This window comes from Zosterops lateralis (assembly GCF_965231275.1).
Source record: "Zosterops lateralis genome assembly, chromosome: 29".
Classification (NCBI taxonomy): domain Eukaryota; kingdom Metazoa; phylum Chordata; class Aves; order Passeriformes; family Zosteropidae; genus Zosterops; species Zosterops lateralis.
Window position 1 is genome coordinate 4,143,097 of NC_139789.1, and position 21,643 is coordinate 4,164,739.

At 44.2% G+C, this 21,643-nt stretch overlaps 2 protein-coding genes and 1 long non-coding RNA gene across 5 annotated transcripts in view; all 3 read right to left on the bottom strand.

The window, feature by feature from the left end:
* Positions 1–401: 401 nt before the first annotated feature.
* NDUFA13 (NADH:ubiquinone oxidoreductase subunit A13) lies at positions 402–3,287 on the bottom strand. Of its 2 annotated transcripts, none has more exons than XM_083879803.1 (5): positions 3,178–3,287; positions 2,986–3,064; positions 2,300–2,371; positions 1,612–1,681; positions 402–677 (listed from the first exon to the last, which is right to left on the bottom strand). In XM_083879803.1, the coding sequence occupies exons 1-5, from the start codon at positions 3,269–3,271 to the stop codon at positions 558–560; spliced, it is 435 nt and encodes a 144-aa protein (XP_083735929.1). In that variant the 5' UTR covers positions 3,272–3,287; the 3' UTR covers positions 402–557. The 2 variants fall into 2 exon arrangements, with proteins under 2 accessions (XP_083735929.1, XP_083735928.1); XM_083879802.1 differs by lacking the exon at positions 402–677 and adding an exon at positions 1,005–1,371.
* Positions 3,288–9,912: 6,625 nt separating this feature from the next.
* GATAD2A (GATA zinc finger domain containing 2A) overlaps positions 9,913–21,643 on the bottom strand; it is a 58,322-nt gene continuing 46,591 nt past the window's right edge. The window contains exons 9-11 of one of the 2 annotated variants that reach the window (XM_083879852.1): positions 20,714–21,003; positions 18,365–18,548; positions 9,913–13,415 (exon numbers count right to left, since the gene is read on the bottom strand). In XM_083879852.1, coding sequence (XP_083735978.1) covers positions 13,154–13,415; positions 18,365–18,548; positions 20,714–21,003 — 736 coding nt within the window. In that variant the 3' untranslated portion in view covers positions 9,913–13,153. The remainder of the gene's footprint in view (positions 13,416–18,364; positions 18,549–20,713; positions 21,004–21,643) is intronic. The other variant, XM_083879853.1, reaches the window with a different exon arrangement.
* Positions 18,644–20,700, bottom strand: LOC310920110. The gene is made up of 2 exons (XR_014591914.1): positions 20,449–20,700; positions 18,644–20,099 (listed from the first exon to the last, which is right to left on the bottom strand). It is a non-coding gene; the product is annotated as an uncharacterized lncRNA (long non-coding RNA).

Here is a 21,643-nt window from a genome sequence, read left to right on the forward strand (position 1 = left end):
GGAGGGAACCCCAATTCCCAAAGAGGGGAATCCCAATCCCCAAAGGAGAGATCCCAATACCAAAGAGGGATCCCAAATTCCCAAAGGGGGATCCCAATCCCAGCAGGGAACCCCAATTCCCAGAGGGAGATCCCAATTCCCAAAGGGGGGGATCCCCAATCCCAAAGGGGGATCCCAATTCCTGAAAGTGAATTCCAATCCCAAGGGGGAATCTCAATTCCCAAAGGGGGATCCCAGATTCCCAAAGGGCGATCCCCAATCCAAAAGAAGGGGATCCCAATCCCAAAGGGAGATCCCAAATTCCCCAATCCCAAAGGGGGAACCCCAATTCCCACAGAGAGGAATCCCAATCCCCAAAGGGAAATCCCAATTCCCAGGTGCGACTCCCAATCGCAAACAAATTTATTTAATTTCTTAATCACATATTTATTAATCATTAATGACCGAGGGCCGGAACAAGCTCGGGGTGGGGGGAACACCCCAGGAAACGCCAGGAAAAGGGGGGAAAATTTGGGAAAAAGCCGGAAAAAGTCGGGATTTGGGGTATTTTTGGGGTTTCAGACGTAGTTCTGCAGCCCAAACTTCTCTCGGTCCAGCTCGGCCGGGGGGCGCAGGAAATAGAGCTCCTCGGGAGTGGGGGGCACCCAGCGGTCCGTGTGGAATCGGGACTCCCCCACCTGGAAACCGGAATACTGGGATTAAACTGGGAATACTGGGATTAAACTGGGAATACTGGGAGCAATGGGAATGGGGCACCCAGCGGTGTGTGTGGAATCGGGACTCCCCCACCTGGAAAAATGGGAATACTGGGATTAAACTGGAAATACTGGGAATGGGGCACCCAGTGATCCGTGTGGAAACGAGACGCCCCCACCTGGAAACGGGAATGGACTGGGAATGCTGGGAATGTGGCACACAGTGATCCAAGTGGAAATGGGATTTTCCCACCTGGAAAAATGGGATTAAACTGGGAACACTGGGGATGGGGCACCCAGTGGTCTGTGTGGAAACGGGACTCTCCCCCATCTGGAAATGGGAATAAACTGGGAATACTGGGAGCACTGGAAATACTGGGAATACTGCAAATGGACACTGGGGGAACTGGGAATCGTAACTGGGGGAACTGGGAATGGGAACTGGGAATACTGGGAATGGACATTGGGGGAACTGGGAATGGGGACTGGGGGAACTGGGAATGGACTGGGAACACTGGGAATGGGGCACTCAGTGATCCACGTGGAAATGGGACTCCCCCACCTGGAAACGGGAATAAACTGGGAATACTGGAAGCACTGGGAATACTGAGATTGGGAACTGGGGGAACTGGGAATGGGGCACCCAGAGATCTGTGTGGAAACGGGACTCCCCCACCTGGAAATAGGAATAAACTGGGAATACTGGGAATGGGAACTGGGAATATTGGGAATGGGGCACCCAGCAATATGAGCGCAAACAGGACTCCCCCACCTGGAAATGGGAACTGGGAATAGACACTGGGGGAACTGGGAATGGACACTGGGAATGGAAACTGGGAACACTGGAAATACTGGGAATGGACACTGGGGGAAGTGGGAATGGGGCACCCAGTGATTCGTGTGGAAATTCCAAAACCTTCCAGCCGGGGACGCCCCGCATGATCTTGGCCTCCTCCTCCAGGTTCTCCCGCAGCATCCGCAGAGTTCTGTGGGATGGGGGGCTGGAGAGGGGACCCCACCCCAAAAAGGGGATCCCAACCCCAAAGGGGATTCCCAGTCCCACAGGGCAGTTCCCAGTCCCAAAGGACAATCCCAATTCCAAAGGGAAGTTCCCAATCCCAAACAGGGATCCCAGTCCCAAAGAAGGATCCCAAACCGAAAGAGAAATTCCCAATTCCAAGAGAAGTTCCTAATCCCAACAGGAAATTCGCAGTCCCAAGGAATGTTCCCAATCCCAAGGAAATTCCTGATCCCAAAAAGGGCAATTCCCAATCCCAAACAAGTTCCCAATTCCCAATGGATGTTCCAAATCCCAAGGGAATTCCCAATCCCAAGGAAATTCCTAATCTCAAGGGCAGTTACTGATCCCAAGGGAATTCCCAATTCCAATTGAAATTCCTAATCTCAAGGACATTCCCAATCCCATAAAGGACAGTCCCAATCCCATAAAGGGCAGTTCCCAATCCCATAAAGGACAATCCCAATCCCATACAGGCCAATCGCAATCCCATAAAAGCCAATCCCAATCCTATAAAGGACAATCCCATAAAGGCCAATCCCAATCCCATAAAGCCAATCCCAATCCCACAGGGCCAGCCCCACACCTCCTGTCAGACTCGGCCTGCAGCAGCGGCATCAGCGCGATCCGAGCCTCCAACTCCTCGATCAGCAACCGCCTGAGGAGAGGGACACTGGGGATAATGGGGGGACTGGGGGGACTGGGGGGACACTGGGGGGACTGAGAAGGACTGAGGATACTGGGAATGGGGGAACTGGGAATGGGCACAGGGGAAATTGGGAATGGGAGATGAGTGTGGGGCACCCGGTGATCTGTGTGGAAAATGGGATTGGACTGGGCAAACTGGGAATGGACACTGGGGGGACTGGGAATGGGCACTGAGAATAGGGACTGGGGAACTGGGAATGGGGCATCCATTCCACCCTGTGGAAACAGGATTCCCTCACCTGGAAAACGGGATTGGACTGGGAGTAGGAATGGGAACTGGGAATGGGGACTGGGAATGGGAACTGGGGGAACTGGGAAGGGACGGGAAAGGTCCTGGAAGGATTTGGGATCACTGAGGGGTCCTGAGGGCACTGAGGGGTCACTGAGGGGTCTGGGGGGGCACTGAGGGGTCGTGAGGTCACTAAGGGGTGATGAGGGCCCCTGACGAGTCCCGGGGGTCACTGAGGGGTCTGGGGGGGGGACGACACTGAGGGGTCCTGAGGGCACTGAGAAGCCCCGGAACCCCTGCAGACCCCCGGCACTGTGGGCTGCCCGGAGCATCACCTGCGCTCACGGTTCCACTTGACCAGGGTGTAGTAGCCCACCAGGAGGCTCCCGATGCCGAGCGCGAACAGGCTGTACCCTGAGGGCGGCCAGGGCGGCGGTGAGCGGAGCGGGGCGGGCGGCGCTCGGGGACAGCCCCGCTCCTTCCCCCGCCGCTCCTTCCCCCGCCGCTCCTTTCCCCGCCGCGCTCACCCGAGAGGCCGCGGCGCGGGAGGTGCCGCTTGTAGTCGATGGGGCCGTACCCGCCCGGCGGGGCCATGTCCTGCTTCACCTTCGGCGGCGCCATCGCGGCGCGGAGTGGTGACGTCACAGCGCCGCGCCTCCCCTCCCGACCAGTTCCCGCGCGCGGGAAACTCACGTGGCGCAGTGACGTAAGCGGTGAGACCGCCGCTTAAAGGGGCAACGCGCGCTTAAAAGGACAACGATTTGGTGGGCCCGCTCTTTAAAGGGGCAACGCACTTTTAAAGGGCAATGGCACAGGTGCGGTCCTCACTTAAAGGGGCAACAGGCCCTTAAAAGGGCAATGTCACACGTGGGGACACCGTTTAATGGGGTAATGCGCTCTTAAAGGGGCAATGCGCCTTCTTAAAAGGGCAATGCCACAGGTGATGCTGCAGTTTGGGGAGTCATTGGGGTCACCTGAGCCCTCCAGGTGCCCCCGAGCTCATCTGGGGGGGCTCAGAGAGCCCTGGGACCCCTCCCAAGGAATCAGAGCCTCCCATGGCTAATGGGGATTTTGGGGAGGTGAAGGGTGGGGGGACCTCAGTGTGACCCCCATTCCCATCCCAATCCTTGGCTGGGTTGATTCCCAATCCCAGGAATTCCCAGGAATCCTGACAGCTCCTCCCTCAAGCCTGAGGATCCCAGCAGGAGCAGGAAAAGGATCCCCAGGAACATTCCCAACCCTCCCATCCCATCCCTTCCCCCAGGAATGTTTTCCAGATCGAGGTCGCAGTGTCCCAGCTCTGATCCCGCCCTAATCCAGCGGCTCTGCCGGGATTTAGGGATTTTAATGGATGGGGAGATTTCCAACACCAAACCAGAGTTATTCCCTGTCTTTGGGGATTTTGGGAATTCTCAGAGGGATGGATCAACAGCTGGGAGTCAGGTGGGATCCATCAATTCCTTGGGATCTTCCTCATGACCAACAGGATCCATCATTTTTCTGGGATCATCCTCATCCATTGGGATCCATCAATTCCTTGGGATCTTCCTTCCAGCCAATGGGATCCATCAATTCCTCGGGATCATCTTCCCACCCAGCAGGATCTACCACTTTTCTGGGATCATCCTCATCCAATGGGATCCATCATTTCCTTGGGATCACCTCCCGGCCAATAGGATCCATCAATTCCTCGGGATCATCTTCAAACCCAAGAGGATCCATCATTTTCTGGGCTCATCCTCCCATCTGAAATGATCCATCACTTCCTTGGGATCTTCCCAACTTCACAGGGTCCCTTAATTCCTTGGGATCATCATCTCGCCCCAAAGGATCCAGAAAATTTCTTCAGGATCATCCTCCCACCCAACGGGATCTCTGAATTCTTTGGGATCATCTTCCCATCCAACAGGATCCATCGATTCCTTGGGGTCATCATCCCATCCACTGGGATCCATCATTTTGTGGGATCATCTTCCCACCCAAGGTGATCCTTTAATTCCTTGGGATAATCCTCTGATCCAAAAGGATCCATCACTTTTCTGGGATCATCCTCTGCTCCAAGGAGATCCTTTAATTCCTTGGGATCATCTTCCCACCCAATGGGATCCTCTGATTCCTTGGGATCACCTTCCCCTCAGATAAAATCCATCAATTCCTTGAGATCATCTTCCAATCCAAAAGGGATCCATCATTTTTCTGGGATCATCCTCTGATCCAAAGGGATCCTTTGATTCCTTGGGATCATCTTCCCATCCAACGAGATCCAGCTTTTCTTTGGGATCTTCTTCCCATCCAATGGGATCCATCAATTCCTTGGGGTCATCTTCAAACCCAACCAGGTCCATCAATTCCTTGGGATCATCTTCCAACAGGATCCATTAATTCCTTGGAATTTTCTTCCAATCCAATGGGATCCATCACTTTTCTGGGATCCTCTTCAAACCCAACCAGATCCATCAAATCTTTGGGATCATCTCCCTTCCAACGGGATCCATTCCCAAGATTTCCCATAATCCCACAGGAGCCACACATGGAAAAGAGGCTGGAAAACACGGAATATCCTGGATTTTCCCATTCCCTCCAAGCTGAGCTTCACCTGGAGCAGGATCCATTCCCTGATTCCTTCTTTTCCCAATCCCACGGCTCCGGTGACTGGGAATTCCAGACAATTCCAGTCCAGAGAATCCCAAGGGAATTCCAGACAATTCCATGGGAATTCCACATAATTCTGTGGGAATTCCACATCATTCTATGGGAATTCCAGACAACTCCATGGGAATTCCAGTCGAGACAATCCCAAGGGAATTCCAGACAATTTCATGAGAATTCTAAATAATTCCATGGGAATTCTGGATAATTCCATGGGAATTCCAAACAATTCAATGGGAATTCCAGTCCAGACAATTCCATGAGAATTCCGCATAATTTCATGGGAATTCCAGACAATTCCATGGGAATTCTGGATATTTCCATGCGAATTCTGGATAATTCCATGGGAATTCCAGTCCAGACAATTCCATAGAAATTCCAGACAATTCCACAGGAACTCCAAATAACTCTGTGAGAATTCCAGATAATTTCATGGGAATTCCAGACAATTCCATGGGAATTCCGGATAATTCCATGGAAATTTTGGTCATGGCTCTTCCCAGGCTGCTGAAGATGCTCCAAGAACTCGGGTTTTATCTGGAATTGCAGGAAAAATAATCCTGGGAATGTCCTTGGCCTGTTTCCTCCCGGAGGGAAATGATCCAACGGCTCCGGGAGTTTTCCCGGAATGTTCAGGTGAAATCCAAAGGTGGTGGAGCAGCAATTCCAGGTGGGAATGAAGGAAAGTCTGGATTGATGGATTTGCTCTCTCTGAATCCCAGGATTTGCCTCTGGAGATGCTCCATCCATGAAATTCCATGGAAAATCCACAAAATTCCCGGATTTTTGTCGCCTTTTTTTTCATCTTCCCGTTTTTTTTTTTTTGGGATAAACCTCAGCAGAGGAAGGAGCAGATCCAGCTTTGTCTGGGTGATCCATGAGATGAATCCTGATCCCCAAAATCCTGGGAATATGAGGCAGATCCAGGAATTTCTCAGTTTATTGTCATTTCAATTCCAACCTCCCAATTAATTATTGATTAATTATTAATTATTGGTTAATTATCAATTCTGGATCTTTCCACTGGCAGGATTAGCAGGAATTATTAAATTTGAGATTTATTTCAGAATATTTTGAGTCACAATAAATCCAAGGAAAAAAAAAAAAAAATCCCACCCCGTTCTCTCTCATTCCCAAAGGAAAGGGGAAAACGAACCAAATTTGGAGATTTTTCCCCAAAATTTCCTCCATTTCTCCCCCTTCTGCAGCCTAAATTCCCAATTTTCCATCTGGGATTGAAATTTGGGAATTCAATTCCAATTCTCTCTAAAAAAAAATTGGGATAATTGGCTGGGAGAATCCAGAGGTAAAGGAATAATTCCTGAATTAAGGATAGAAATAAAACTCAATCCTGAATCCGCTGGAATTTTGGTTTTCCAAAGTTTTCCTCAGGAATGGCAGGTGCAGGAATCCCTGGAATATAAAAAATTTGGGGAAATCACATTTTTTTTTTTATTTCAAGCTGGGAACGCTGAAGAAGAAAAACCTTGGACAGAAAAAAAATAATTCCAACCCCTTTTTCTTTTTTCCCATCGACAAAAATCCAAGGGAAAAAAAAAAAAAACACCACGAGGCTCCCGAATTCCACCACAGGAATTTTTTTCCCCTGAAAATCCGTGAATATATATATATATTTTTCTTTTTATTATTATTAATTTTAATTATTATTATTATTTTTCACAAGTTGCTAAAATCTAAAGTACGACGGCGCTTCCTCCGTTTATCCGCGGTGTGTCCTAAATTAAAAAAAAAAAAAATCCCAAAATTTTATGGCTTTAGGGACCCCCCCCTGAACAGCTCGTGCAGCAAAGCTCGGGAAGAGCAGGAAAAGGGATCCCGGGATCCCGAGGGATTTGTGGGAATTGAAGGGTTGGGTTGGTTTTCCCACTGATCCAAGAGATCTTTTGGGATTTGGGAATGTCAAAGGGGCTTCGGGGATTCTGGAATTCCAAAAGTCTCAAGGATTTGGGAAGGCCTAAGGGGGATCCAAGAGATCTCAGGGATTTGGGAATCCCAAAGATTTCGGAATTCAGAAACCCCAAAGTGTGGAATCCCAAAAAGGATCCAAGAGATCTTTGGGATTTGGGAATATCCCAAATCTTTGGGATTTGGGAATGTAAAATTCAGGGGTTTCGGGGATTCTGGAATTCCAAAAGTCTCAAGGATTTGGGAAGGCCTAAGGTGGATCCAAGAGATCTCAGGGATTTTTTTAAAAGATTTCGGAATTCAGAAACCCCAAAGGGTTTGGGAATCCCAAAATGGATCCAAGAGATTTTTGGGATCTGGGAATATCCCAAATCTTTGGGATATCCCATATCTTTGGGATATGGGAATGTCAAATTCAGGGGTTTCGGGGATTCTGGAATTCCAAAAGTCTCAAGGATTTGCGAAGGCCTGAGGGGGATCCAAGAGATCTCAGGGATTTGGGAATCCCAAAGGGGATCCAAGAGATCTCAGGCATTTTTTCAATGATTTTGGAATTCAGAAACCCCAAAGTGTGGAATCCCAAAAAGGATCCAAGAGATCTTTGGGATTTGGGAATACCCCAAATCTTTGGGATATGGGAATGTCAAATTCAGGGGTTTCGGGGATTCTGGAATTCCAAAAGTCTCAAGGATTTGGGAAGGCCTGAGGGGGATCCAAGAGATCTCAGGGATTTGGGAATCCCAAAGGGGATCCAAGAGATCTCAGGGATTCCAGAATTCCAAAAGCCTCAAGGAATGGGTTTGGAAATCCCAAAAAGGATCCAAGAGATCCCTGGGATTTGGGAATCCCAAAGGGGATTCAAGAGACCTCAGGGATTTTTTCAAAGATTTTGGAATTTGGAAACCCCAAAGGGTTTGGGAATCCCAAAATGGATCCAAGAGATCTTTGGGATTTGGGAATATCCCAAATCTTTGGGATACGGGAATGTCAAATTCAGGGGCCTCAGGGATTCTGGAATTCCAAAAGTCTCAAGGATTTGGGAATTCCAAAGGGGATCCAAGAGATCTCAGGGATTCCAGAATTCCAAAAGCCTCAAGGAATGGGTTTGGAAATCCCGAAAAGGATCCAAGAGATCTCTGGGATTTGGGAATCCCAAAGGGGATTCAAGAGACCTCAGGAATTTGGGAATCTCAAAGATTTTGGAATTCAGAAACCCTAAAGGTTTTAGGAATCTCAAAAAAGGATCCAAGAGATCTTTGGGATGTGGGAATGTCAAAGGGGATTCAGGGGCCTTGGGGATTCCGGAATTCCAATAAGCCCCAAGGATTTGGGAATCCCAAAGATTTTGGGATTTGGGAATCCCTATGGAGATTCAAGGATTTGGGAACTCCAAAGATTTTGGGATTCAGGAGCTCCAAAGGGTTTGGGAATCCCAATCCAAGAGATCTCGGAGGTTCAGGAATCCTAAAAGGGATTCAAAGGGATTCCAGAAATCCAGAAGGCCTCAGGAATTTGGGAATCCCAAAGGGGATCCAACAGCCTCAAGGAATTCGGGAATCCCAAAGATCTCAGGACTCGGGAATCCCAAAGAGGATCCAGCAGCCTCAAGGAATTCGGGAATCCCAAAGATCTCAGGACTCAGGAATCCCAAAATTGATCCAGCAGATCTCAGGGATTCCAGAATCCCAAAGATTTCAGGAATTCAGGAATCCCAAAATGGATCTCAGGGATTTGGGAATCCCAAAGGGAAAAGCCCTCAGGGAATCCTGAATTCCAAAAGGGGTCCAAAAGCCCTCAGGAATCCCAAAGATCTCTGGGATTCCAGAATCCCAAAAGGGACCCAACAGATCTCAGGGATTTGGGAAATCCCAAAGGGAAAAGTCCTCAAGGAATCCCAAATTCCAAAGGGGATCCAAAAGCCCTCAGGAATTCAGGAATCCCAAAGATCTCAGGAATGTGGGAATCCCGAAAGGGACCAAACAGATCTCAGGGAATCTCAAATTCCAAGGGGAAAAGTCCTCAGAGAATCCTGAATTCCAAAGGGGATCCAAAAGCCCTCAGGAATTTGGGAATCCCAAAGACCTCAGGAATTTGGGAATCCCCAAAACAGATCCAACAAATCCCAGGGATTCCAGAATCCCAAAGATCTCAGGACTCAGGAATCCCAAAATGGATCTCAGGAATTTGGGAATCCCGAAAGGGACCAAACAGATCTCAGGGATTCAGGAATCCCAATGGGAAAAGCCCTGAGGGAATCCCAAATTCCAAAGAGGATCCAAAAGCCCTCAGGAATTCAGGGATCCCAAAGATCTCAGGAATCTGGGAATCCCCAAAACGGATCCAACAAATCCCAAGGATTACACAATCCCAAAGATCTCAGGAATTTGGGAATCCCAAAATGGACCAAACAGATCTCAGGGATTCGGGAATCCCAAAGGGAAAAGTCCTCAGAGAATCCCAAATTCCAAAGGGGATCCAGCAGCAGGAATGAACCCCAAGATTTGTTCCCAAATTCCTCCCTCCTCCACCATTCCCAAACATTTCCCTTCCAGGGCACGATTCCACCACGGGAATTTTCCATTTCCTTGAGATTTTTTTCCCTTTTTATTTTTTGGTGGGTTTTATTTTTTTTTTCCTGGAAAAAGGAGACCGGGAAGAGGTTTGGAAAATCTGTATTGAAGAGTTGGAACAATTTTGAACCTGAACCATCCCAAATCCCAAAAAAAAAAAAAAAAAAAAAAAACCAACCAAAAAACAAAACCAAAAACCAAAAACCAAAACCCAAAACCCTCCCACGGGAACACGGAATTGGGAATTCCAAAGGAAAAACCGTTCCGGCCTTTCCAACATGGAATTTTTTCCCATGTTGATCCCAAATTTTTGGCAGAAATGGAATAAAACAAATCCTCCAAATTTCCAAAAAAAAAAAAAAAAAATTCCAGGAGAAAAAAACCACGTCAGAACGAGGCTGGATCCCAGGAGTCGCATTCCAGGTGGGAATTTGGAGTTTCAGCCCCATCTCATAAAATATTTTGGATTTTCAGCCTCATTCCAGGCTGGATTTGGATTTTTCCAGCCTCATTCCAGGTGGGATTTTGGAGTTTCAGCCCCATCCTATAAAATATTTTGAATTTTCAGCCCCATTCCGTAAAATATTTTGAATTTTCAGCCTCATTCCAGGTGGGATTTTGGAGTTTCAGCCCCATCCCATAAAAAATTTTGGATTTTCAGCCCCATTCCATAAAATATTTTGAATTTTCAGCCTCATTCCAGGTGGGATTTTGGAGTTTCAGCCCCATACTATAAAATATTTTGAATTTTCAGCCCCATTTTGTAAAATATTTTGAATTTCCAGCCTCATTCCAAGTGGGAATTTGAGGTTTCCAATCTCATTCCATGTTGGATTTCCCCTCATTCCCTAAATAATTTTTTTTTAAAAAATATTCTGAATTATCCATCCAAAAAAATAAATCAGGATGGACCATTTTGAAGAGATTTGTTTGGATTTTTATTTCCAAATCCTTCCATTTCAATATTCCCGATTATTTTAAGGATCCAGAGTTGGCTGAAATTCCAATTTCCAAGGGAATTCTGCTGGGATCCAAAAAAGTTTTGACGTAATTTTTATCCCGTCAAATTTTGTCAGGAATCATCCAAATATTTGGAATAAAACAAATTTCCTCCTCCTCCCAAAAAATTGGGTTTTATTTAAAAATTTAAGGAATTTTGTTGGGATTTTTTTTTTTTTTGGGGGGGAGGGAAAATAAATGAATTTTTTTTTTTTTTTTCAAATATTGGAATCCACGAGGGAAAAGAAAACACCAGGAGAGGAAAATCGGAAAATCCTCCTAAATCAACCCCCAAAAAAATTCCACGTGGGAAAGGAACTGCAATTTTTCCATTTAAAAAAAATGGAATTTTGAAGGAATTCCAATGTCATCTCTCCTGATCCAATCTTGGAATGAAAAACTCCAAAAAAAATTCCAAAATTCCAACCCGATTCCCACATTTGAGCTTTTCTATGGAATAAATAAAAAAAAAAAAACCCAAAAATCCATATCCAGGTGGGAATTCTGGGGCTTTTTTTATCCAATAAATCCCAGTTTGGAAAATGGGAATTTTGGGGTTTTTTTTCTTCCTAAACTAAATTATTATATATTGAAATATTGGGAAAAATGGGAAAAAAATAGAATTTTTGTCATTTGGATTTGATGATCCCAAATTAATTCTTGGTTTCAGCGATTCTTAAGAAAATAAATCTGATTTTTCCTGAATTTTTTTATCTCCCCTCCTATTTTTTTAAAATATCTAGATCTCTAGATTATATATATTTATAATTTCTCCCAAATTTTCCCCAAAGAATTGTTATCACTGGAATAAAGGCTTGAAATTTTCCTCTTTGGATTCATCTGGAATTCGGGAAGAAGCTCAAAGGGAAAAAAAAAAGAGGATGAAAATTCAAAATGAAACCAAACTGGCCCAAGGATGGATTTTGAGTTGAAACCTCTGGAATTCCCAAAAAAAAAATATGGAAAATTTCATCCCAAAATGGATTCAGGAGGATTTTTGGGATGCCTGGAAGAATTTGAATTATTGAGGGAAGGATTGGGAATATCCAAAATTCCCAAAATGGGAATCAGGAATTGCTCCCAACCCTCCCTTGTCTTCTGGAATTCCTATAATTTTTATTTTTTTTGGAATAACATCCCTCAAAATAACAACAGAAAAGGAAAAAAAAAAAAAAACAACAAAATAAATCAAACTCAACCAACCCTCCCCAAAAGGAAAAAAAAAATTAAAATTCCCAAAAAAAAAAAAAATAATAAAAGTTTTGCTTTGGAGTCTCTGGGAACGTCAGGAAAGGCCCAAAATTCACGGGATGAGAAAGAACCAAGGTGGGGTTTTTTTTTTGTTTTATGGGGTTTTTTTTTCTGTGTCTTTCAGGAATTGCAAAAGTTTGGAAAACTACCAACGAGGTTCCGAAGTCTATTTATTCCACCCAAAATCCAAGGAGAAGAAGAAGAAGAAGAAGAAGAAGAAGGAGGAAAAAAAAAAAAAAATAATAATAAATGGGAATTATCCCGCAGCAATTCCCATTTCCCAGCCAAGTTTTGGGCGGCGGCCGATCCCTAAAAGGAAAAAAAAAAAATCAAAATAAAAACCCAACCAAAACCATCCTCAACCAGAAAATGGTGGATTTTTGCACTTTTTTTTCTTTCTTTTTTTTTTTTTGTCGTTTGTGGAAAAAGGAAAATAAAACCAACCAAAACCATACTCGACCAGAATGGTGGAATTTCCACTTTTTTTTTTTTTCTTCTGTTGTTTGTGGTTTTTTTTCCAAGGAATCGTCGGAATTTTGGGAATCTCGGGATGTTGCCCGGCTGGAAGAGGAGGAGGAGCAGGGGAGAAAGGAGCAGCCATTGAAGTCGGGCTCACTAAAATGCAGGAATGGGGTCGGAAATTTGGAAATTTGGAAATTCCTCTCTCTCTCTCCCCCACAAAAAAAAATTCCAGAAATTCTGGAATATTCCCGACGAAAACGTTCGGCGGCGAAGGCAGAGAGGAGTCGCTGAGTCTTTTCTTCTCTTTTTGTTTTTTTGTTTTCTCTGTGTGTGTGTTGTTGTCTGCTGGTGCCAAAAAAATTTCCAAAACTAAATACAGGAAAAAAAAAAAAAAAAGCCAAAAAAAAAAAATTAATTTTTTTTTTTTTTTTAAAAAAAGGAATTCTTTTCCCCCTTTTTTCGGCCACCCCAACGAGGTCACTTCTCCCGGCAGGGACGGATGAGAGGAGTGATGATGATGACGATGATGATGATGAAGAAGATGATGAAGTCGTCGTTGCATCCTATTAGAAAAAAGCCTCAGGTTTGTTTATTTATTTTTTTTTTTTTTAAATCCAGCTGGGGTTTTTTTGTTTGTTTTTTTTTTTTAAAGCAGATTCCACGGAGTTGTGGTAGAAAAAAAAAAAAAAAAAAATAAAACAAAAAAACAAGGAAAAAATAAACCAAAAAAATAAAAGGATGGCAGAGAGCCTGGCAAATTGTCCCTTGTGGGGGGAATTATTTCCACGTGGCCGACTGTGGGATGGAGCGGGGCGGGATCATATCCAGGAGATACTCGCGCTGCCGGTCCACGGCCGAGGACGATTTGTGCACGGCCAGAGAGGGGCTGACGAAGGGCAGGGCCCCACCTGCAAGAAAAAGAGAATTTTTGAGTCATGGAATGGCTCAGGAATGAGAGAAAATAATGAAAAATCCCATGGAAAAGCAGGATTTAAATGTGGATTATCTCAGCGGGACATGGCGCCTTCAGGTTCCAAATTCATTCCAACAAACGAAAAGGTTTTGGGTCAAAAATCAGGATCTGAGCTCTCTGGAATTATGGAATAGGTCAGGAATTAGGGGAAAATGATGTTAAAACATGTGGAAAAAAGTAGGATTTAAATGTGGATTATGCTGTGGGATCTGGTTCCAAACTCAATAAACACAAAGATTTTGGGTCAAAAATCAGGATTTGAGCTCTCTGGAATTATGGAATGGCTCAGGAATGAGGGAAAAGAATGAAAAATCCCATGGAAAAGTAGGATTTAAATGTGGATTATCTCAGCGGGACATGGCGCCTTCAGGTTCCAAATTCATTCCAATAAACGAAACGGTTTTGGATCAAAAATCTGGATTTGAGCCCCCTGGAGTTATGGAATGGTTCAGGAATGAGAGAAAATTATGTTTAAACACGTGAAAAAGCAGGATTTAAATGTGGATTATCCTGGTGGGTTACGGCACCTTCAAGTTCCAAACTCATCCCAATAAAGACAAAGATTTTGGGTCAAAAATCAGGATTTGAGCTCTCTGGAATTCTGGAATCATGGAATGGGTCAGGAATGAGAGAAAATTATGTTAAAACATGTGAAAAGGTAGGATTTAAATGTGGATTATCCTGGCAGGATCTGGTGCCCTCTGGTGCCAAACTCATCCCGATAAACGCGAAGGTTTTGGGTCAAAAATCAAGATTTGAGCTCTCTGGAATTATGGAATAGGTCAGGAATTGGAGAAAAATGATGTTAAAACACATAGAAAAGTAGGATTTAAATGTGGATTATTGAGGCCGATTTGTGCACGGCCAGAGAGGGGCTGACGAAGGGCAGGGCCCCACCTGCAGGGGAAAAAAGAGAATTTTTGAGTCATGGAACGGGTCAGGAATTAGGAAAAAAGGATGTTCAAGCACGTGGAAAAGAGGGATTTAAATGTGGATTATCCTGGTGGGATATGGTGCCCTCTGGTGCCAAACTCATCCCAATAAAGACAAAGATTTTGGGTCAAAAATCAGGATTTGAGCTCTCTGGAATTACGGAACAGTTCAAGAACGAGGAAAATATTATGTTAAAACATGTGGAAAAGTAGGATTTAAATGTGGATTATCCTGGCGGGATCTGGTGCCAAACTCATCCCAATAAACGTAAAGATTTTGGATCAAAAATCAAGATTTGAGCTCTCTGGAATCATGGAATGGTTCAGGAATGAGGGAAAAGAATGAAAAATCCCATGGAAAAGTAGGATTTAAATGGGAACTATTGAGGCCGATTTGTGCACGGCCAGAGAGGGGCTGACGAAGGGCAGGGCCCCACCTGCAGGGGAAAAAAGAGAATTTTTGAGTCATGGAACAGCTCAGGAATTAGGGGAAAAGGATGTTCAAGCACGTGGAAAAGAGGGATTTAAATGTGGATTATCCTGGTGGGATCTGGTGCCCTCTGGTGCCAAACTCATCCCGATAAACGCAAAGATTTTGGGTCAAAAATCTGGATTTAAGCCCCCCGGAGTTATGGAATGGTTCAGGAATGAGAGAAAATTATGTTTAAACACGTGAAAAAGCAGGATTTAAATGTGGATTATCCTGGTGGGTTACGGCGCCTTCAAGTTCCAAACTCATCCCAATAAAGACAAAGATTTTGGGTCAAAAATCAGGATTTGAGCTCTCTGGAATTCTGGAATCATGGAATGGGTCAGGAATGAGGGAAAATTATGTTAAAACATGTGAAAAAGTAGGATTTAAATGTGGATTATCCTGGCGGGATCTGGTGCCTTCAAGTTCCAAACTCATCCCGATAAACACAGAGATTTTGGATCAAAAATCAAGATTTGAGCCCTCTGGAATTCTGGAATTATGGAATGGGTCAGGAATGAGGGAAAATTATGTTAAAACATGTGAAAAAGTAGGATTTAAATGTGGATTATCCTGGCGGGATCTGGTGCCTTCAAGTTCCAAACTCATCCCGATAAACACAGAGATTTTGGATCAAAAATCAAGATTTGAGCCCTCTGGAATTCTGGAATTATGGAATGGTTCAGGAATGAGGGAAAAGAATGAAAAATCCCATGGAAAAGCAGGATTTAAATGTGGATTATTGAGGCCGATTTGTGCACGGCCAGAGAGGGGCTGACGAAGGGCAGGGCCCCACCTGCAAGAAAAAGAGAATTTTTGAGTCATGGAATGGTTCAGGAATCAGAAAAAAATGATGTTCAAGCACGTGGAAAAGCAGGATTTAAGTGTGGATTATCCTGGCGGGATCTGGTGCCAAACTCATCCCAATAAATGCAAAGGTTTTCAGTCAAAAATCAGGATTTGAGCTCTCTGGAATTATGGAATCATGGAATAGGTCAGGAATTAGGAAAAAAACTATTAAAACCCATGGAAAAGAAGAATTTAAACATGGATTATTGAGGCTGACTAGTGCATGGCCACAGAGGGGCTGACGAAGGGCAGGGCCCCACCTGCAGGGGAAAAAGAGAATTTTTGAGTCATTGGATGGCTCAGGAATGAGAGAAAATAATGAAAAATCCCATGGAAAAGTAGGATTTAAATGTGGATTATCTCAGCGGGACATGGCGCCTTCAGGTTCCAAATTCATTCCAATAAACGAAACGGTTTTGGATCAAAAATCTGGATTTGAGCCCCCTGGAGTTATGGAATGGTTCAGGAATGAGAGAAAATTATGTTTAAACACGTGAAAAAGCAGGATTTAAATGTGGATTATCCTGGTGGGATCTGGTGCCTTCAATTTCCAAACTCATCCTGATAAACGCAAAGATTTTGGGTCAAAAATCAGGATTTGAGCTCTCTGGAATTATGGAATAGGTCAGGAATTAGGGAAAAATGATGTTAAAACACATAGAAAAGTAGGATTTAAATGTGGATTATTGAGGCCAATTTGTGCACGGCCATAGAGGGGCTGACGAAGGGCAGGGCCCCACCTGCAGGGGAAAAAAGAGAATTTTTGAGTCATGGAACAGCTCAGGAATTAGGGGAAAATGATGTTCAAGCACATGGAAAAAAGAGATTTAAACATGGGATCTGGTGCCAAATTCATCCCGGTAAACACAAAGGTTTTGGATCAAAATGAAGCTGTTGGGAATAAAAGAATCCCAGAAAATCCATCAGGAAAATTCCCAAAAGATCCAACACCAAGTGGTGACAAATTTAGGAGCAAATCCTTGATATTATTGAGATTTCCCACAGGGAACGAGATCCCAAGTTTAAGTCCATGAATTTTAACTCCAAATGGATGAACTGGATTTTTAAAATTTATTTCATCCCCTGGTTGAACTTTTTGATGAGGCCAAACCTCACCAACACCAACTGGTGATAATGATTTTACGAGAAAGACCTTGATGTTTTTGGATTTCAATGCAAGCAGGGATAAAACTCCAATTTTGAAACCACTAATTATAACTCCAAATGGATAAATCTGGAATTTTTAATTGATTTCATCTCCTGGTTGAATTTTCTGATGAGGCCAAACCCCACCAACACCAAGTGGTGACAATGATTTTTAAGACCTTGATGTTCTTGGATTTCAATGCAAACAGGGAATAAAACCCACAACTTTCAATCCACTAATTTTAACTCCAGATGGATAAATCTGGAATTTTTAATTGATTTGAGTCTCTAGTTAGTTTTTTGATGAGGTCAAATCCAACAAAGCAGTGACAACGATTTTTAAGATCTTGATGTTCTTGGATTTCTATGCAAATAGGGAATAAAACTCCAACTTTCAATCCATTAATTTTCATTCCAAATGGATAAATCTGAAATTTTAAATTGATTTTGTCTCCTGGTTGAACTTTTTGATGAGGCCAAACCCCACCAACACCAACTGGTCATAATGATTTTACAAGAAAGACCTTGATGTTTTTGGATTTCCACACAAACAGGGAATGAAATCCCGACTTCCAATCCATTAATTTTAACACCAAACGGATGAACGAGATTTTTCTGTTGATTCCATTCCCTGGTTGAACTTTTTGATGAGGCCAAACTCCACCAACACCAAGTGGTGACAACGATTTTTAAGACCTTGACGTTCTTGGATTTCAATGCAAACAGGAAATAAAACCCCAACCTTCAATTCACTAATTTTAACTCCAAATGGACAAATCTGGAATTTTTAATTGATTTGAGTCTCTAGTTAGTTTTTTGATGAGGTCAAATCCAACAAAGCAGTGACAACAATTTTTAAGATCTTGATGTTCTTGGATTTCTATGCAAGCAGGGAATAAAACTCCAACTTTCAATCCATTAATTTTCATTCCAAATGGATAAATCTGAAATTTTTAATTGATTTTGTCTCCTGGTTGAATTTTCTGATGAGGCCAAACCCCATAAACACCAACTGGTCATAATGATTTTACAAGAAAGACCTTGATGTTTTTGGATTTCCATGCAAACAGGGAATGAAATCCCGACTTCCAATCCATTAATTTTAACACCAAACGGATGAACGAGATTTTTCTGTTGATTCCATTCCCTGATTGAACTGTTTTGATGAGGCCAAACCCCATAAACACCAAGTGGTGACAATGATTTTTAAGACCTTGACGTCCTTGGATTTCAATGCAAACAGGGAACGAAATCCCAACTTTCAATCCACTAATTTCAACTCCGAATGGATCGATCAGGAATTTTTGATTGATTTTACCCCCTGAAGGCACCATTTGACCAGCACCAACCCCTCCAACACCGACCGACGACAACAAACCCTCGGCATCACCCCCACCCCAAGATTCCCACCCCCAAAAAACCAATAAAAATTACAATTTTGGGGAGGTGATCCCAAGGCAAAGCAGCAGCCCACTGTGCCCATACCTGTGCTGATGGGGTTTTTCTTCCAGGCCGCCGTGCTGCCCTTGCTGCCGGATCTCTCGGCGTGTTTCCCGCTCCGGCTGCCCAGGGCGGCGCTGCCCGAGGAGCTCTGCAGCTTCGGGGAGGGGCTGAACGAGTGCAGGACCCCTCGGGAGGCACCCGCACCTCGGGACATCTGGCTGGAGCTCTGGGGAAGAGAAAAAAAAAAAAAAAAAACCAAAATGTAGGATGTCTGGATGAAAAAATTCCCAAGTGATTTGGGTTTTTTAGGTTTTTTTAATATTTTTCAGATTTCTTTTTGTGGGGTTTTTTTTGGAGGTTTTTTTTTGGTTGTTGTTGTTATTTTTGAAGTTCTTTTGGAATTTTTTTTTATTATTTTTTGGGGGTTTTTTTTGGAATTTTCTTTGAGGTTTTTTTTGATTTTTTTTTTATTTTTGGGGGTTTTAAATTTTTTTTTGGGGGGGGGTTTCTTATGTTTTCTTTGATTTTTTTGGAGTTTTTTTTTGTTGGATTTTTTTTAGGTTGTTTTTTTTTTCTTTTTTTTTAGTTTTTTTGGAATTTTTTTATTTTGGGGTTTTTTTTTTATTTTTTTTTTTTAATTTTTTTTGGATTTTGGTTTTTTTGGGGGGGAGGTTCTTTTGATATTATTATTATTATTACTATTATTTGGAGGTTTTTTTGTTTTTTTGGGATGGGATAACGTTGTTTTACACCACAATGACACAAAGACTCCGAGATTCCGAAGGCTGAAAATTACTTCCTCTATTTTTGGGATGTGTCTCCCCTTTTATACAATTCCACACACACCAATTTAATTGGTGACAACAAAGGCAAAACCTCTTCACTCACATTGGTCAGACCAGAGGGAAATCAAAAAGAAATCCCTCCTAGAAAAAGGAATTAATAACAAACTTCCAGTTTACAAAAACATTTCTCCTGTTTACAGAAAATTCCCTGGGGAAAAGAATTTCAAAATAAACCAAAACACCTCAGGGGCTACAATGGGACGAGTTTGGAGGTTCTGTCAAATCTAAATCGAGTTGGGATTTTTGGGTTTGTACTTGTGGGATGAGGGACTGTAAATGCAGCAAAAAAAAAAAGGGATTGAATTTAGGACAATTTGATGTTTTAGTGGTGTTGGAGCTGCTCTTCCCGTTTGGAATGAGTCCAGAGGAGGCCTTGGAATGGATCAGGGAGCTGGGAAAGGTGGGAATGTTCACCTGGAGAAGCTCCAAGGAGCTTCCGGAGCCTCAAGGGGCTCCAGGAGAGCTGCAGAGGGGTTTGGGATCAGGGATGGAGGGACAGGATACAGGGAATGGATTTAAAATGGGAAAAGGGAGATTTGGGTGGGATTTTGGGAAGGAATTCCTGGCTGGGATGGAATTCCCAGAGAAGCTGTGGCTGCCCCTGGATCCCTGGGAGTGTCCAAGGAAAGGCTGGACGGGGCTTGGAGAACCTGGAAGGTGGAAATGGAGGATCTTTGGGACTGGAGGATCTTTGGGACTGGAGGATCTTTGAGGAGTAGACTGGAGAATATTTGGGGGCTGGAACTGAATGATCTTTGTGGGATGGGATTGGAGGATGTTTTGGGAGTGGACTGGATGATCTTTGGAATTGGATTGGATGATTTTTTGGGAGTGGAATGGAGGATCTTTGGTGGCTGGACTGGAGGATCTTTGGGGGGTAGAACTGGATTATATTTAGGACTGGATGATCCTTGGGGGTTGAACTGGGTGATCTTTGGGACTGGATGATCTTTTGGGGGCTGAATTGGATGATCTTTGGGATTAGATGATCTTTGGGGGGTAGAACTGGATTATATTTAGGACTGGATGATCTTTGCGGGCTGAACTGGAAGATCTTTGGGATTGGATAACATTTAGGACTGGATGATCTCTAAGGGCTGAAGTGGATGATCTTTGGGATTGGATGATCTTTGGGACTGGATGATCTTTTGGACTGGATGACATTTAGGATTGGACAATCCTTGGGATTGTATGACATTTGGGACTGGATGACATTTAGGATTGGAGGATCCTTGGGACTGGATGATCTTTGGGATTGGATGACATTTGGGAATGGATGACATTTGGGACTGGATGACATTTGGGACTGGATGATCCTTGGGACTGGATAACATTTGGGACTGGATGATCCCTAAGGGCTGAACTGGACGACATTTAGGATTGGAAGATCTCTGGGACTGGATGAGTTTTAGCTCTGTATGACCTTTAGAACACCTCCAATCCACCCCACCCTAAACCCAACCCTGAGACAACACAAACCCCAACCCAACCCTTGGGACAGACAACTCCCATCCATTTTCCCCCTGTGGACCATCCGAGCCCTGACCTGCTTGAGCGCGTGGTGCTGCCCCACGGGCTCGGCCTTGGGCTGCCCGGGAGGAGCCGTTTGCTGCAGGATCCTCTGCTCGATCTCCTGTTCCTGCTGCAGGGCCTTGACGAAGGCGGCCTTGAGCCGGTTCGTGTGCTCGGCCTTCAGCGCCTTCTTCTGGTTGGAGGCCATGCAGGTCTCGCACATGATGGTGCCGTTCTTCTCCTCCCGCCAGCGGCACGTGAAGTCCGTGTGGCACTGGGCACACAGGTAGGGCTCCCGGCAGGACACGGCCACCGCCACCTTCCCTGTGGGGACAAATGTGGTGGGTCAGCCCCAGTGTGGCCCCAGCCATCTTCCCTCCCAGTCATGTTTAAACAATCCCAGTCAGGTTTAAATGGTTCTTGTCATGTTTTAACTCTGCATTTCTGGAGGTTTAAACAACCCTAGTCAGATTTAAACACTACCAGTCAGGTTTAAACCATCCCAGTCAGGTTTAAACCATCCCAGTCAGGTTTAAACAACCCCAGTCAGGTTTAAACAACCCCAGTCAGGTTTAAATCCTGCATTTCTTGGAGGTTTCAATGATTCCAGTCAGGTTTAAACCCTCCCAGCCAGGTTTAAACAACCCCAGTCAGGTTTAAACCCTCCCAGCCAGGTTTAAACAACCCCAGTCAGGTTTAAACCCTCCCAGTCAGGTTTAAACCATCCCAGCCAGGTTTAAACCATCCCAGCCAGGTTTAAACCATCCCAGTCAGGTTTAAACCATCCCAGTCAGGTTTAAACCCTCCCAGTCAGGTTTAAACCCTCCCAGTCAGGTTTAAACCATCCCAGTCAGGTTTAAACCCTCCCAGTCAGGTTTAAACCATCCCAGTCAGGTTTAAACAACCCCAGTCAGATTTAAACAATCCCAGTCAGGTTTAAACAACCCCAGTCAGGTTTAAACAA